General features: G+C 48.1%; 1 protein-coding gene across 2 annotated transcripts in view; it reads left to right on the top strand.

Annotated features, from left to right (window-relative positions):
- znf521 (zinc finger protein 521) overlaps window positions 1-16,305 on the top strand; it is a 53,045-nt gene that overhangs the window by 23,070 nt on the left and 13,670 nt on the right. For both annotated transcript variants that reach the window (XM_083690091.1, XM_083690090.1), the window contains exon 3: window positions 9,365-9,496. In XM_083690091.1, the coding sequence (XP_083546217.1) occupies window positions 9,365-9,496 (132 nt within the window). The remainder of the gene's footprint in view (window positions 1-9,364; window positions 9,497-16,305) is intronic.

Genomic DNA, 16,305 nt, shown 5'->3' with positions numbered 1-16,305 from the left:
GACTCTCTGGTTCTCTGGCTCTCCCTCCAACCCCCAAACCCCCCCACCGCCCCCCCGGCTTCCCCTCACCCCCTGGCCCCCTGAAAGCACTGCCTTTGACAGGAAGGCCTCTGTGGCTTCCTCTGCAGTGATCTTTAGCCCCTCTGGGTCCTGTCGACTATTTCAGGACGTCCCTGTGATTTGAGAGTGGACTCAACCGTCCACGCATGCTTCAAAGAATCGACTGAGCTGGGTGGAGGAGAAAAAATAGACAGATAGATGGGATGGAGGCCCTCGGACAGCTAGACCAGACCGCAGGGAAATCCTACTCGGATGCTTGACTGAAAAAACAGACAGGTTCTGCTCTAATAATGTTTATTAATGTATCCAGCTCCTCCTATGGAACAACACAATGTTACGCTCGGGGTTATGAAACCTGAATACGGGCACCCTTTATTTTTTTCCTCTCTCTCTCTCTCGTTGGATTAGTGAGTCTTCCTCCTGTGTGTCGTTTTCCATCTTTTCATTTGATTTTGATGAGTTCAGATAATGGAAACTATGGCAACGGAAGTCAGGTGCGGTGGTTGCAAAGGCACACAAGCTGAGCCGTCCCAGATGATGCACATTTGAATTTCAACATATATTGACTCAATTCCTGGTATCTGTTTATTTATCATATATTCAATCTTTATGTAGATGAGTGAGAATAGAAGTCATGCGTGGAGCGCTTTCATTCAATGGCTTAGCACATTTGTGTGTGTGTGTGTGTGTGTGTATAGGTTTGTGTGTTTGTGTGCATTTGATTTTGTGTATGCATTTGTGTATTTGATTTTGTGTGTGTGTGAGTGATTGTGTGATTGTGTGTGTGTGTGTGTGTGTGAGTTTTTGTGTTTTTGTCATTGCACGGTTATAGCAGCCCAGAGAAAGTGTGCGTGTCCACTATATTAGACAGAGCAGGCGAGGGGTGCCCCAGCGTGTGTGTGCTGCTGTCTGTTCGGAGCTCTCGGCGCCAGCAGGGTGCGCCATTCCAATTTACCCATCAGCCACAGAGGGAGGGGGTAAGAGCGCGGGGCATCGCTGTCGGAGATTTCACATTCGAGGGACGAGATTACCAGTCAGGGGACCCCTGTGTGGAGGTGATGAGGGAGGGAAGGCTGCAGGGGCACAGCGTGGGGGAGCCTGGGAGTGTTGGGGGAGGGGTGGGGGGGTGAGGGAGGGGGGTGGGCAAGTGTGGGGGGGTGGGCGAGCTCGTCTCAGCGCCACCCTGGAGTCCGTGGGCTTTCTGTTTTTTTCCGGGGGAGCGTAGCTGCCAAGCATCACATCTGCCTGACACCAGGCTCAGTGGATGCCAGTCAGGGGGCTGTCTGTCCTGATCCACGTCTCTCCTCTCCTCGGTGGGTCTGTGGTGGACTGCCGTGCCGTGGATGGCGTAATGGCTCCACTCAGCCTGGTAGTCAAATTGTGTGTGTGCCCAAAAAAACAGACAGTATAGGGAGATAAGGATGTTGGATCGTTCTTTGTTTCTCTGTGTCTCTATGTCTCTGTCTTTCTGCCCCTCTCTCTCTCACTCTCTCTCTCTCTCTCTCTCTCTCTCTCTCTCTCTCTCTCTCTCTCCTTCTCTCCCTCTTTCTCTCTCTCTCACGTGTACATTATAAGGGCAGAATCATGGCCTTATAAACTCTTGTTGGATAATACTGGCACCCTCAGACTCATGTCTGGAGCCAGTTCTGTTCTCCAGACCTGTATTTGAGCGTCAGCCAGCCCGGCCACACTCTGTAGCTGCTTCCAGAGGCCCTAGGGCCTGTCGGGAGAGACGGGACATTCCAAACGGCATAACTCACTCTTTACACTCTCTCCTCTGCCATTAGTTAATTATATGCAGGTGTTTTCCTCTCTCAGGTTTTTTGCTCTTGATCTAATAAAAATGGAACCATAAGTACATAAAACGAGATAGACGGGAAAAAGGGAAGAGGGAGAAGAAAGGAGAAAAAAAAAAAACAGTGTGGAGGAAGTGGCTGAATATGCTGTGTGAAGCAAATTATGGGCCCCATGTAGATTCATCAGTTCTCCCCGTTGGATTAAGGAAGGGCCCTTCTAATGAAGTTTGCCCCGTCAAAATGAAGGGACTAATTCTGATTTAGCTGAGGTAATGAACTTCCCCTCTCCTAGTGAGAGCAGCACCATGGGGTGAGAGAGGGGGGGGAGAGAGAGAGAGAGAGCGAGAGGGAGGGAGGGAGGGAGGGAGAAGGGGAGAGCGAGGGAGAAGGGGAGAGGGAGCAAGAGAGAGAGTGAAAGCCAGGACAGGAGAGAGACATGGAAAAAGAGGACAGAGAAGAGAATAAAGATCGAGGTAGGGCTAGAGAGTATGTCTCACGGAGAGATGAGGAAAAAAAAAAAACATTATGCAAAACGCCTGTCTCGTATTTGCTGAGATGTATTAAATTTCCAGCGCGAGCGCCTGTGTTATATAAAATTATGCTAATGTCTCGTGGCCCGCTGCGAATGGCGGCTTGCTGGTCCCGAGCATGCGTGGCTGGCCGCTACACGGAGCGCTCTCAGTGGGACTCGCCTTTTCTATTAAGGAAAACCTCTAGACACCTGATGATGAATTCTCTTTCACCAAATGTTCCCCCCTTTTTTGTGTCGAAAATATGAGCGCTTTTCTAAATGACTTTGGAGAGCCCGGCGTGGCGCTCCGTGGCTCGCGCTGAGCAGAGGGGTAGAGGGGAGGCGTAGGGAGGGGGAGGTGGAGGGGGGGGGGGGGGGGTGGTCCCTCTGCAGCAGGCTAAGGGAGTCAATTAAGGCGAGCACTGATAATTATAAGCCGGCAGAACGCAGGGGCAGGCTAATTGTACAGTGTTCCATGCCGCGAGCCCAGCCGAGGGGCCTCTCTCCAGTCCTCTCTCTCTCTCCCCGCTCCTTTGTGTGGACCGCGGACCCCATAGAGCCACACGCCTCAGCCCCACAACGCCACAATGAGGCCGGCGAAGAAAGGCCGCGCATGTGTGCGTAATTAACTTTTTACATTCAGGCCACTCACTCTTTTCAGAGCAGAAAAATAGATTCTTGTTAGATTCATCCCCCTGCCATCTCTCTTATTCTTTTTTTTTTTGGGGGGAGGGGGGGGCAATTGGTTTCTTTTTTTGTCCGTTTGATTCTGTCTTTTTCTCTCTTTCAGCTGTGATTTGGAGCAGCAGAGGCTTGTTGTTGTGGTGAGAAAAGGCAGGGTATAGTCACTTGACCTTTATTTTCTCCTCACAAGAAAAGGCCCAGCAGTTTAGAATGGACATATATGGCAGTAAATTAGAGCACTTCACTGCAAAATGGTGTTTGTGTGGCTGCAGGGGGTCTGGTGCTCCACTGCAATCCATCTCAGCAGCCATGCACTGTTTGTCCCTGATGGACCTCCATACCTGCCTCCAGCTGCAGCGCCTACACATCATTCGTTAACAAGTCTTCGGCTCTCTCCCTTTGTTGTTGTGGATTTTGTGTTGCCTTTTCGGTGAACTGCAGCCTCTGTGACCTACTGTATACCCCCACCGCTCAATTTGACCGAGTTGTAACCGGTGTTTCTGGTGTGGAACTGTTACCAGCGAACAAAATGGCGGTCAGCAGATCAAACCGCTCCAAAGTACTATGTAAACATCAGCTCCTCATCTCTGGTTTCACTGCTGTGTGAGTGTACAGGCTCCCCTGTAGCAGCGTGGACTCTGTTGAATGCTAATTAGAGAGAAGAATACCACATGCCACATGCCTCGTGTCTTGATGTCTTATTAGCTCACACAAGAGCTCTCTTGATGGCAGTGACTCTCGATTGGTTTTAGTATAGGATTGTCTGCCCTGTACTACCAGTACCATGGACATAATCCTCTACTGTAAAATCGAATATTATATAGAACGATGCCTTGAAAATAACTCTGACGAATAACTGTGTTCGGTGCGCGCACAAGGTGTTCATGTGGGGTTAGACACTTTTAATGGAAAATCAGGCGTGTTTATCTCGCCACCAAAACCTGTCAGTTTGTTGTACCTCCCTGACCCGACAGCCAGGGGAGCTGTGATGCGGTTAATGTAGGCGTAGAGGCGCTGATCCTAGCAGGAGACTAGCCTTGCTCTGATTAGCACCTCCGCCGTGCCTCCATGCATCAGAGCTGACACTCCTTCGCAGACACTTATCCCCCCAGAATCTCCGCGCTTTTCGCTCGCTCCAGAAGGCGTCGCCACCGCCGACATGTCACACCCGACAACCTCACCTCAACCACCCCCCCCGCTCCCTCTGGAGGTTTGGGATACACATCAGACGTGCCATGAACATGACCCTGACATGAGGTCTGTGGTACTATAGCCTACCTGGGTTATACAGTATCTCCCTCTCTCGTTCTCTCTCCTTTGAATTTGAATACATTTCTGAGCCCACATCCCAGCTCCACACGTATCCCATTAGATGTCCTTATTCTCTTTCAGCAAATAGTGAGGGTGTATCGTAGCTCGAGGTAAATAGACACAATTCTTTCACATCGGCATCACTATCCTCATACCTGAAACAGAATGAGGTTGTAGTTCCAAGGTAGAGTAATTATTTTTCATATTTCATTCGGGCTGTCCTTGTCAAACTGAAGAGACAGGAAATAGTTATTACTTACCTTCCCCTCCAGGCTCCAGCCCTCCAATCAGCCTCAGTCCAGGGGGAGTCCATCCCTGTGCGCTCCCACCTACCAGATCCCCGCCCCCTCATACAACCATCTCAAGGCACTAATGCATCTCTAAAATGAACTGGTTCCACGTGAGAAGTGGTTCTATCTCCTGAGAACACACACACACACACAGGCATGAAGGTGGAGTCGATTTGTATTCGCCCATAATTCCCTGGGCCTTAATCACTCTGATTTTCCCCCCATTATCCGTTAATGGATAGTTCCCGCCGAGAGAAGAGAGAAGTGAAACCACCTACTGTTCCCAGGCCTGAAGCTGTCGACTCTGCATCCATCCACGATCCCATAACACTCTGCGTATACTTAGTATGTCTGCACAAAACCAAATTATATCCTTCTCACACGTGTTGTCAGGAGTTCAATTTCAAAGCGCTGGTAGGAAGATGGTACAATCTGACGGATGGCAGATTGAGATAAGAGGTAGAAGGAGATTGTGCTGCTGTGGGGGCTGAGGCCCCTCAGAAAACGTCTTCACTCTGGATTTAATGCCAGGTATTCTTCTGTTTCTTGTGTTCAGGGGCAACTCGACCTTGACTTGACCTCTCGGGTGTTTCTTTAGTCTGTTGTTTTTTATGGTTTGTTTTGTTTACGGTTCACTTTGAGGCCTGCTGTTTCCTCATTCTGTTACGAGTCGACTAATTTATTCTCACCTTTTGTCGAGTCTCTCAGTCTTTTAGTTGTTTTTTTCTGTCCTTGAACTTGATTTGTTCGAGTTTGCTGCTTTTTGAGATGCGCGCAGCGTAGGTCCCTTTAAGAGTGAGCTTTAGAGAAATGTTCACTGTGCCCCAGAGAGAAGTGTAAATCTAAGTATCAGATTTTTCTGTTCCAACGCCAAGTGCTAAAAGTGATCCTGAATTCCCCTTCGACTAGGCCTGCTCCTCAGCAGAATTGTTTAAATAGGGTAGGGGGCACGGATGGTGGGGGTGAGACGTGGAACTGACTGAGGGAGAGATTTTAATTAAGCCCTGTCCTGCACCATTCCCCATTTTTGTCAATTATTTAACAAAAACCCAATACTATGAGAATTCCTAGAAAAGTGGGCCCAGTGGCCTATTACTTTCCTCAAGTTTCTCCTCCTGCAGACACTGTACAGTTTGCCCTGATCCACACTAAACCCTCACACACTTCCACACACTCTCTCCCAACTTACGATACCCACACTGACACGAAACCACATCACTGTTCTATAAATGGTGTGAACAAAACTATGCGAGTTAGAACCCCAGTGTCCCAAACAACCTTCAGCACTACATGAACTAAAAAACTAAAAAAAAAACAGTAAACAAGGAAGAGAAAATAAAGACCACCCTTTTTAGAATAGTTTTAGTCTCTTCTCTCCCTTCTCTCTTCCACATGGGAGAGATATTAGACGTTTGTGTTTTTAGGAGCTGTGAAATACATAAACCATGAGCCACAGGAACGCGGGCCCTGTGGATATGCAGATGGGCTTACTTTGCTGGTGTCAGGGACGCTTAGAGGGAGCAGGGAGAGGAGCCGTTCTCATCTAAAGGATTTTCTTATGAGTGTACAGGGACAGGGTGGTGGCAGTGAAGAACACTCAGGAGAGTGGAAAAAGAGAGAGAGAGAGAGGCAGGGAGGAGGGAGAGGGAGGGAAGGGGACAGTGAGAGAGGGAGAGAGAGCTGGGCTGATAGTCCCCAGTGGCTCTGTAACTATATCCAGAGTGCTCCGTGCTGAGCTTGGTGGGGGCTCCCGCATGGCCGTGCTGATTGGGTAGCCCTGGGGGGAGGCATGGGGAGCGACAGGAAGTGACCTCACCCCAATGAGGGAGCTATAGGGGGCGAGCTAGCTGACTTCCTCCCCTGACTCTCGCTAAGAAATAGGCTGCCAGTACGAGTCAGACCTGTGTCCCCTGCCGCACGCAAACCCGTCGCCCTATAGGAGTTACATTACAGGGGTGGTCAGGGCGGAACAGACTCATGCACTCACACAGTCACAGCACACATAAATCTGTAGTGCAACACGCACACACACACACACACAGTATTCTGCACACATGTACACACACACACACATACGCATGCATACAGTATCCATTTCTCACTAACAAGCACACACTTATCTAAAATTCATAGACATATGCACATGTTTCTCTCTCTCTCTCTGTCCACACACACACACACACACACACACACATATGCACATGTGCGCACACACACACACACACACACAAGGTCAGACAGGCAGGTGCAGAGTTATCTGCATAATGAAGCAGGCCAGGTCTCTGAAGGGACAGGAGAGTGCTCCAGGGTCAAACGAGGGCTGCGCATATGGGCACAGGCGTAGAGCTGTGAACCCTGCTGCACGCCTGACCTCCGCGCTTCACCCTCACACAGACGGGCCAAGTCGAATGGCGATCAAAGGGGACCGTGATCAAACCCTCTCTCTCACACACATGCACACATGCGCACGCACACACACACTCGCGCACGCACAAATGCAAAACTCACTCACACAGACACACAAATGCGCACGCGACACACACGCGCACACACACACACACACAAACACAGTGTCTCATCTTTCAAAGGGGAGTGCATCATTACAGTACACACGAACTCCTCTCGTGTCTGTGATAAGGAGTTATTTTTATCGGCCTTTAATATCCAAGCCAGACCCACATGTAACACTATAGCCAGTGAGCTCACCCAGACAACAGGCCCAGCTTTTTCAAATGTTTGTTTTTACATTGTAGAATCTCCTCATCTGGTTTACGATGCCAGATGTTTATTATTTTTACAAGAAAGAGAGATAGTCCTGGAACATGTGGCAATATACTGCGTATAAGGCAAACATGCTCAATATATTAGAACGGAGTAGACACTCTGTGTTTCTTTTGGCACTGCGGGAGATGTTCTCCTTCCCCTGCTTTTCCTGGAACAGCAGAGGTCACAGGGTTGAAGTTGTCACTGTATTACTGTAGTACATTCTCTGTGTACAGTATAGATACATATTTATAGAACCTTAATGGTACTTCCTGGAAAGACAAAGGTTTAATACACACCAAAATACATACAAATACAGGTACCTCAGTTGGTTCGGTGACGCGACGGCACCGATTATGAATATGTTTCCACCGTAACGTCGTATTGAACCGGTTGATTAACATTATTTCGCGGCGCCCGTTCTAATTGTCTTTCCCAAATTACTCGGTTGTCATGACGCCAAATGCTGCGAGTGGAGTGAACTAGCCCGTGCTGTTTTATGTGTGCTCCGAGCACTGGAACAACAATTGACCATTACAGTACAAACAGGAAAGCGCACTGGCAGTAACAGTGTATGTGAGCAGGGATTTTATTAAAAGAGGGGGGGGGGCAGCTAACTTGGTGGATGTGAGGGTGACTCTGTTCATCCCAGGCTATTGTTGTTGACGTCGGGTCCGGTTGCCAGATCTGCCTAAGGCCCCACATTTGCTTTAAACCCTCCGCTTTTGGGATCCTCCAGGGCCTATGGATGCATGGCCACAGCTGGTAAGGTGGATTCTGTGGTTGTGTGTGTGTGTGTGTGTGTGTGCGCGTCTGGCACCCTGGGCTCCATATTGTGGGCATTGGGCTGTAGAGACTGAGGGACAGGCCCCTCGATGGGACCCCCTACCCCCTGCCCCCCCCCCCCCCCCCCCCCCCACCCTCTTTAGCTGGCTTTATGCCTGGCTTGGAGGGACTTTGATAATAGAGCACCAGGCCCAACCCCGTGGCACAAGAGCGCAGCCTTTTTTTGGGGGGGGCGGGGATTATTGACGCACTGGAGATGGGCAGCTAGGGCGGAAGCCCTGAGTCAGCGGATCGTTGTGCAGCAAATAAGCGGGCAGGTTCACTGTCTGAACGGCATTTATTGGAGGCATCGATGGCCCTCGGCCAAGGCAATCTGAACATCGGCAGGGAGACGTGTTACAAATTGTAATGCAAAGGGAAATGGATTCAGGTGTCACACCTGTTTCGCCACGTCCACACGCGGTATCTCACCTGACACCGTGCGATAGCGCGAGACGAGACTTGAGACTTGTTCAGAACGTTCTCGTCCGCCGCTCAGACTCCTCTGGAAAGGTTGTTGACGTCGCTCGCTTGTCGAGAGAAGTCGGGTTGCCATGGCGATAATGAAGGGGGAGCATTTGAGATTTTTATAGCGTTCTCACCTTTTCAAAACTGTTTGATTGCTCGAAATTGTTTACCTAACATGATGTTTACTTAAGATAATTCAGACGTGAAATTATACATCTGTCCTGCTGCTATAGACATATTTTGCATCTTTCACTTAATCTGCACTCTCGTCCTTATGCATATTTTCCCCTACATCTACTGGCCCTCCCCTCTTTTACATTCAAGTCGCCTCCACAGAAATCAATTTGTGTGTTAGCCAATCAAAAAGAGCGATGCTCGACATGTTCAAAGTGCAAGACCTCGCCTGTGCAATTAGGACCCCCGCTGATCGTCCAATTTATGCCTGATGGGAGTAGATCACACATTATATTACTTCTTGTACGAGCCATGAAAGTCACAGGCAGGAGTCTTTGACACAAATGTGTTGGAGCTAAATTAAATGGGTTGGAGGAGAAAAGAATTAATATAGAATATCTGGATCGCTCTCTGCTATTTGTGCTCTGATTAATTCTCTTCTCACCGGTTGTGTTTGTGTGTTTGTTGTTTCTTCTCTACAGAGGAGGGGTTGAACCATGAATGCAAGCTCTGCAGCCAGTCCTTCGACTCGCCAGCCAAACTCCAGTGCCACCTGATCGAGCATAGCTTCGAGGGCATGGGCGGCACCTTCAAGTGTCCTGTCTGCTTCACAGGTGAGTGTGTGTGTGTGTGTGTGTGTGTGTGTGTGTGTGTGTGTGTGTGTGTGTGTGTTCTTGTGTGTGCATGTGTGGGTGCGTGCATGTGTGTGTGTCTGTGTCTGTGTGTGTGTGTGTGTGTGTGTGTGTGTGTGTGTGTGTGCATGCGGATGCACGCGTTTGTGTGTGCGTCCTCGGAGACTTATAGAATCCACAGACATATATAACAATGCAAAGTTGTATATTACAAAGTCTCATTGTTTGTCTGAAATGGCAACTGGTTTCTAAATGAGTAGGAAAAGTTCCGAGACGAGGGTCAGCCAAAGCGTGGCAAATAATGCCTTCAAATCAAGGCCAAAGGGGTGTTATCAACAGAGAGGGAGAAAGAGAGAGAGGGAGAACGAGAGAAAGAGAGAGAGAGAGAGAGAGACTGGGAGAAAAGACAAGAGAAAGGGACGGGGCAGAGAGGGGAAGAAAGAGAGGGAGAGAGATAGGGGGAGAGAGAGGGGGGGGATGGGGTGAGAAAGAGAGAGAGAGAGGGATAGAGAGAGAGAGAGAGGTGGCTAATTGTGGATGGCGGTGGTGCTGATAGCTGTAATGATCTCATCTGTCTCTGTGCGTGGAGGTGGAAGGACCGGACTACCTCCTGAGAGGATAGCGCCCTCCTTCAGTGTCAACAGGGTTAACTATCTCTATAATGAAACCTGCAAAGTCGTTAACTTGCAGCTCTCTCCTTCCCTCTCTTTTCATTCCTCAGCTCTTTACTCTTCTTTTTTTACCCGGTTCCAAGCTTTTTTTTTTTCTTCTTCTACTTCTTCTTCTTCTTCTTCTTAATTGTTGGTTTTTAATTTGCGTTCCGTCAGTGAACGCGTTGGGTTCGTTCGCTTCCTGCAGCTCCCGTCTTTTCTCTTTTTCGTCGCAGTTCTTTTCTTTACAGTCTTCCCCTCTTTCCCCCTATTCACTGCTTTCCTCTATACTCATTTGACTCCTTATTCTCTCCTTTCCTCCATTACTCCCCCCCCCCCCCCCTCCCTCCATATCCTCTCCTCTCTTCATTGCTGTTTGGGCCTTATCTCTCTTTTAGCAGCAGCTTATTGATATCCCCCCCCCCCCCCTCCATCTCCCACCCTCTCCCTCTCCCTCTCTCCCTCCCCTCGCCGGGGGTCTAAGCATTTAATATACAGAGCATGCCTCCTTCATCGAAGCCTTCATTTTCCACCGCCCGCTTTGACAGACAGCCCCCACCCCCCCCCCCTCCCCTCTCTCCCTCTGCGTCCATATCGATCACGGCGCATGAGAGAGAGAGAGAGAGAGAGAGAGGGATGCAGAGAGGGAGAAAAAGAGGGAGAGAGAGAGGGAGGGAGGAGGAGATAGAGCAGACCCTCAGGACAGTGGTCATAGAGCAGACAGACAGACAGACACACAGACAGACAGACACACAGACAGACAGACACACAGACACACAGACACACACACAGACAGACAGACAGACAGACACACACACACACAGACAGACAGACAGACAGACAGGGGACATAGAGGATAGATGTGGTAGACTATGGGGAGGGTGTATGAGGGACTGAAAGGCCTCCCTCTGTTGGGGAAGAAGGGGACAGACTGAGACGTGGAGTAGGCTGGGACACACTGGCATCTGCTGGACAGGTAGAAGTGGCAGTTTACTGCAAAATATTAGCAATTATTTTCCCAAAAATAATGTATGTCTGGAAATTAGATTAGAGTTAGAATTAGATTAGATGTCAGTTTTTGTAATCTGATGTGGGTTTTTTTTTTTGACAGAATGCGGAATGAGGAAATTATATTTCATGTCGTTTTTTGGGGGTTTGTGTAATATTATTCAATGCAATATTATTCGTAATATTTCTGCATTTCAACAGTTGCTGTAGATGAAGGCAGATGAACCAGTACTTAAAGTGATAAGCACACATCTATTGCAGGTGACTAAAACATAGGCTAATTACAACTTTATTACGACAAATCCTACTGATCAGCAAGTGTAGTTTATGAATCAGCGCACGTCTTATTTGGGAATGCTTGTGTCTGGATTGCAAATTGAAAGGGAATCCCCGTTTCAGACATAATGAGTAACAACTTGAAAGTGAAACTTTGATCAAAGTAGGTGGTAGGCTATGTCACTTCACTTGCATAATAAAATCATCCTCGTCTCTAAAGATCAAACTCAGTTGTCATCTGTGTTCTAGTCTTATCCAGTCTGCTCCACATATATGTACATGGGAGAGACAGCGTGATTGACAGTCATTCCTGAGAGTTAATTACACTGTCATCCAGTTGCTGAAATTCAATATTACCAATGTTACTACAATGTTATTACTCATATAATTACACAGCTACTACACAGGTAGAGAGGCAACTTTATGGAAAGGGTGACCTCATTCAAAAAAAAACAAGGATAGAGGACAAACCATACAAGAGCGTAGTATGAGAGGGGAGGGGAGGACAAAAAGTACATGATAGACCGGAGAAAGGGAATAAGTAAGGGAAGGAAAGGAGAAGGAGACAAAACTTGGTGAGAGAATAAGGAAGGCTGCAGACGGTGAGTTGGGAATGGGAGATGAAAGGATGGAGGAGGAGGAGGAGGAGAAGAGAGCTGAGGAAACGAGAGAGGGGGGGGGTTACTAAATGGGAGTTGAGGAGAGAGAGAGAGAGAGGGAGAGAGTGAGAGAGAGAGGTCCATAAGCCCCTGGATGATGAGAGAGGCTGGCTCTCCCAGGACACATTTGACAGGTTTCAGAAGTGGGGGAGCCTCCAGCTAGAAGTGTCTGCCTGCACCCTTAGGAGCTACAGAGAGGGCTGGTGTGGAAATTGTGATTGGGAATAGGCGGGTTATAGACAAACAAAACAGAAAAGAGTGTGCCCTGATGAAAGTCGTGTGTGTGTGTGTGTGTGTGCATGTGTGTGCGTGTGTGTTTATTTCACTGTATGTCACAGCGTGCAACTGAAAGTCACAAAACTCCAGGATGTTTATTTTTTTTGGACAGTCAAAAAACTATGACAAATAGATTAATTAGCGGTCTCTGTAGTTTCTCCCTCCATGACGTGCCATCTTCTTTTCTCATGATTTATGAGTTACGTCGCTGTGTCCAAACAAGTGAAACACTTCGCTAATTACCGCAAAAACAGCAATCCGCCTCAGATGCCTTCAAACACCTCGCATGACCACTGCCATCGGGAACTGTCAGGGTTGAAAACAAAAGACAGTAAATAACATAAAAGATAAATAAATAAATGATACAACAAGAAACGAAAAAACGACTTTATTTCCGCGCTAACAACTTAGTATTGGTGCAGTGCTCGCCTGCAGAGAGCACCACCCCTGCCAAAATAAAGATGATCTGGGGCCTGTAGTAAAGGAGACGTCTGCCATGGTCGGCCCCTGAGATCTAATCAGAGGGTTTAATATCCCCCACAGCGAGGAGACCTTGGCCATTCAGCCTCCCTCAACCCCCCCCCCCCCCCCTCCCCCCCCAGCACCCCCTCGGCCCCTACCGCCCTGCTGCCCAGCCCCTGTTCACTTGGGCAACACTCACACTGCCAGAATAAGTCCACAAAGTTGTGTGTGTGTGTGTGTGTGTGTGTGTGTGTGTGTCTCTCTCTCTCTCTTGTTTTCTGTGGCTGTCTCTCTCTCTCTACTTCTCTATTCTTCTCCCTCCCTCTCTTTCTTTCTCTTTCGTTGTTTCTATGGCTGTCTCTCTCTCTCTTGCACTACCATCTCCCTCTCTTTTCCTCATTGTCATCCCCTCTCACTCTCTCCCCCTCTCCCTTCCTCAACCCCCCCCCCTCCCCTCAATCTCTCTCTCTCTCTCTCTCTCTCTCTCTCTCTAGCAGCCACTGAGTCTGTTTGGATATGTTTTGTTTCTTCCCCCGGTTTCCTTATGTCCTCATTCTAACCCTCTGGGAAAAGGATGAGGCTGTACACAGCTCCTGCAAATGGGCATACTGTAGCAGAGGCACGGCTCATGTTTTAGCTGCTACCATAGTATGCTACCCGACACTGCTAGCCTACCTGCCTGTGTGTTAGCCCAGGATTTCCTGACCATGTTTACCAGTACTGTATGCTGCTGGTATGATTCTAGACATGCCGCTCAAAAACAGAGGCACCGTAAGCAACGTTCATTCATACACTACGGGTATGACAAGCTAATGAATGCACATTGTCCGAATATTGCCAGGCTGGGTGGGATTGAAGACTTCAGGTGGCAAGGTGGTACCGTAAGGGTTAAGGCAGGGTACGGTATGTGGCTAAGCCTTGCCTTATAAGGCTATTGTTTGCATTGGAGCTTTTCCAGGTAGATATGCCTCATAGGGCCTAATGACACGAGCCCATTGAGTATTGATGGTTTAAACATTCAGGAGGCATGTAGGTGCTGTTGCTGAGGAAGCGTACAGGAGCCTCTGGCTCACTGCCCACAAAGCTTTCAGGTTTCATTGTATACTTAATATGCATACCCCCCCCCCCCCTCCCCTCCCCCCCCCGAGTGAATGAATGGCGGGTTATGAGTTGAAGGCATAACAGCGCAGAGCTGACGCAACGTGTCTCTTGTTTGTATCGGGTCAGCGAGCGTGGAGTGTGAACCGAGTGATAAGTGTGGGACAACAGCTCACCCGACACCTCCGTGGTGTATGTAGTACGAGGTGTGGGATTTTAAAGCCACCCGGTCTTGAATGTATTTTCTGGGGGTTTTTTCGCTGTATTGACTGATTTTTTTTGTTCTCCACTCACAGACAGACACACTGTACCGTCAACCGACTGTGGTAGGGGTTGACCTGCTTCTACGCAGACAAATCACTAGCTACAAAAACAGCCTTTGTCTGCTAGCCTATTTTCTCCTCACAAAAGCACACATAGTCTTTTAAACAAACAAAAAAAAAAAAGAAGAAAAAGAAAGCACAAAGATGTTTATTTCAAGCTTCGGGTGTCTTTATATGTCTTCACCTTGGGACGAACCGAGTCTGTTGTCAACAGCAGAATTAGCATTAGCCGTTAGCATCTCCCTGTTCTGTTTGTCCTTGTGTTGCTCTGAACATTTGGCATGGTTTAGAAGCGGGCCGTGGCGTCGTTGTTTGCTCATTAGCGTTAGCGAGTTAATTTCCGGTTAACACGTCGCCGGGCTCGTTTTCCGCGGACAGCTGTCACTGAGGTAATAGCAGTCTGGTGGCGTCGCCGCGGACGTGCTGCTGTAGATCTAAACTTTTATCTCGTGGGTCAGGAGCGTGGCAGTCTTCCGTCTGCCGTGGCTAAGTGAGCCTCGGGCATATACAGCTCAATAATTAATACCTCTCCCAGGTGCACTCAAATTGGGACATGTTGATGTTTGCCGTTGCCTCCCTACGCTCCCTTAGACGCCACATAGATGCTCCCATCAGGGGCAGAGGCACTGTCAACGACCCCAAAGTGCACTCCCACCAGCACCGGCGCAACCTATTATGGGGCCCTAAGCGAGGAAAAATGTAGGGGCCTCCCACCTCACCCACAACAAAATGGCAGTCATAAAAACAAGATATCACAGGTATAACAGGAAACTGTGTAGGCCTACAATACAGACATTTAAATAGATAAATAGAAATTATAGAATGAAACAATACAAAGGGCTGGCTTATTAAAAGCAATGCTAAAGAAAAGAGTGAAACCTTTATTTTTTTTTAAATAGGGGAATTGCTGAAATGGACGTTTCTGAATAAGAACCAACACATTTACATTTACAGTATACCTCCCCAGCAATTTTTTTTTAAATCTCTAGAAATATATTTTTTATTTATTTATTTATTTTACTTTTTTTACTTGGGGCCCCTAGCGGTCAGGGGCCCTATGTGCAGTACAGAGGCAGAGACGGCACTGTCTCCCACGATAGACACCTCACCTTTAGTGGCTGTGCTTTCCATTCTCTGCCCCAGCCCCACCCCACCCTACCCCCCCAACCCCCCTTTCACTGAGGCCCCACCGGCGCATGCATTAGGAAGAGAAAGTTATTTTGAGCCGTAAGAAATTCAAATGAAGGCGGCCCCCACACGGTAACTTTTCCAGAGCATCCAGACCTTTGAGATTTAGACAGCCGTCCTTATAAAGCACAAGGGGTCCTGGATAACAAACGGCATGTTTGAAGTGCTCCTTGGAGAACGCAGAGAGAGACACGCACACACACACACACACACACACACACACACACACACACACACACACACACACACACACACACACACACACACAGTAGATGAGGGTACATTTCCCTCATCTACTGTACCAACCTGGGAACTATGGCTTAATTAAAGCACAAATGCATAGTATATATTTTAAGTGCCAGCAAGTTGTGTGTGTTTATATTATAGCGACTGTAGTTTGAATCTGCATGAATAAATAGTGCCTCAACATGAATATTTATATTGTCAATATAATTAGCGACGTAGACTAATGGAGGCCATGTTTTGCACTTGAAGCCATGCCAATTTTGTGTGGTTGTTTATTTTCTGGCTTGTTGTCCCCACAGTGGATCTAAATAAGGAACATCATTATTCCCATAACATTATGCATACTAACCTACGTTCGCTGTAGTAAAAACGGACATGACCACTACAGTATGTTCTAACAACTCTCTCCGTTGCAGATATCAAAGTTGTCCATTTTTGTTTTATTACGGACATCAGAGCCATAATTTTATTGTCAGTAGTACTGTACACACTCAATAGCCAGGATTTAGGACATTGTCCTTGTCATCCCCAATTTCTGTGACTGAGAGTATCTTGGTACAGTAGTTGCAATTTGTGTTCTGTTGGTTACTTTATTGCTGTGGGCT

Source organism: Argentina silus (assembly GCF_951799395.1).
Source record: "Argentina silus genome assembly, chromosome: 18".
Taxonomy (NCBI): Eukaryota; Metazoa; Chordata; class Actinopteri; order Argentiniformes; family Argentinidae; genus Argentina; species Argentina silus.
This window is presented reverse-complemented; position numbering and strand designations above follow the sequence as displayed.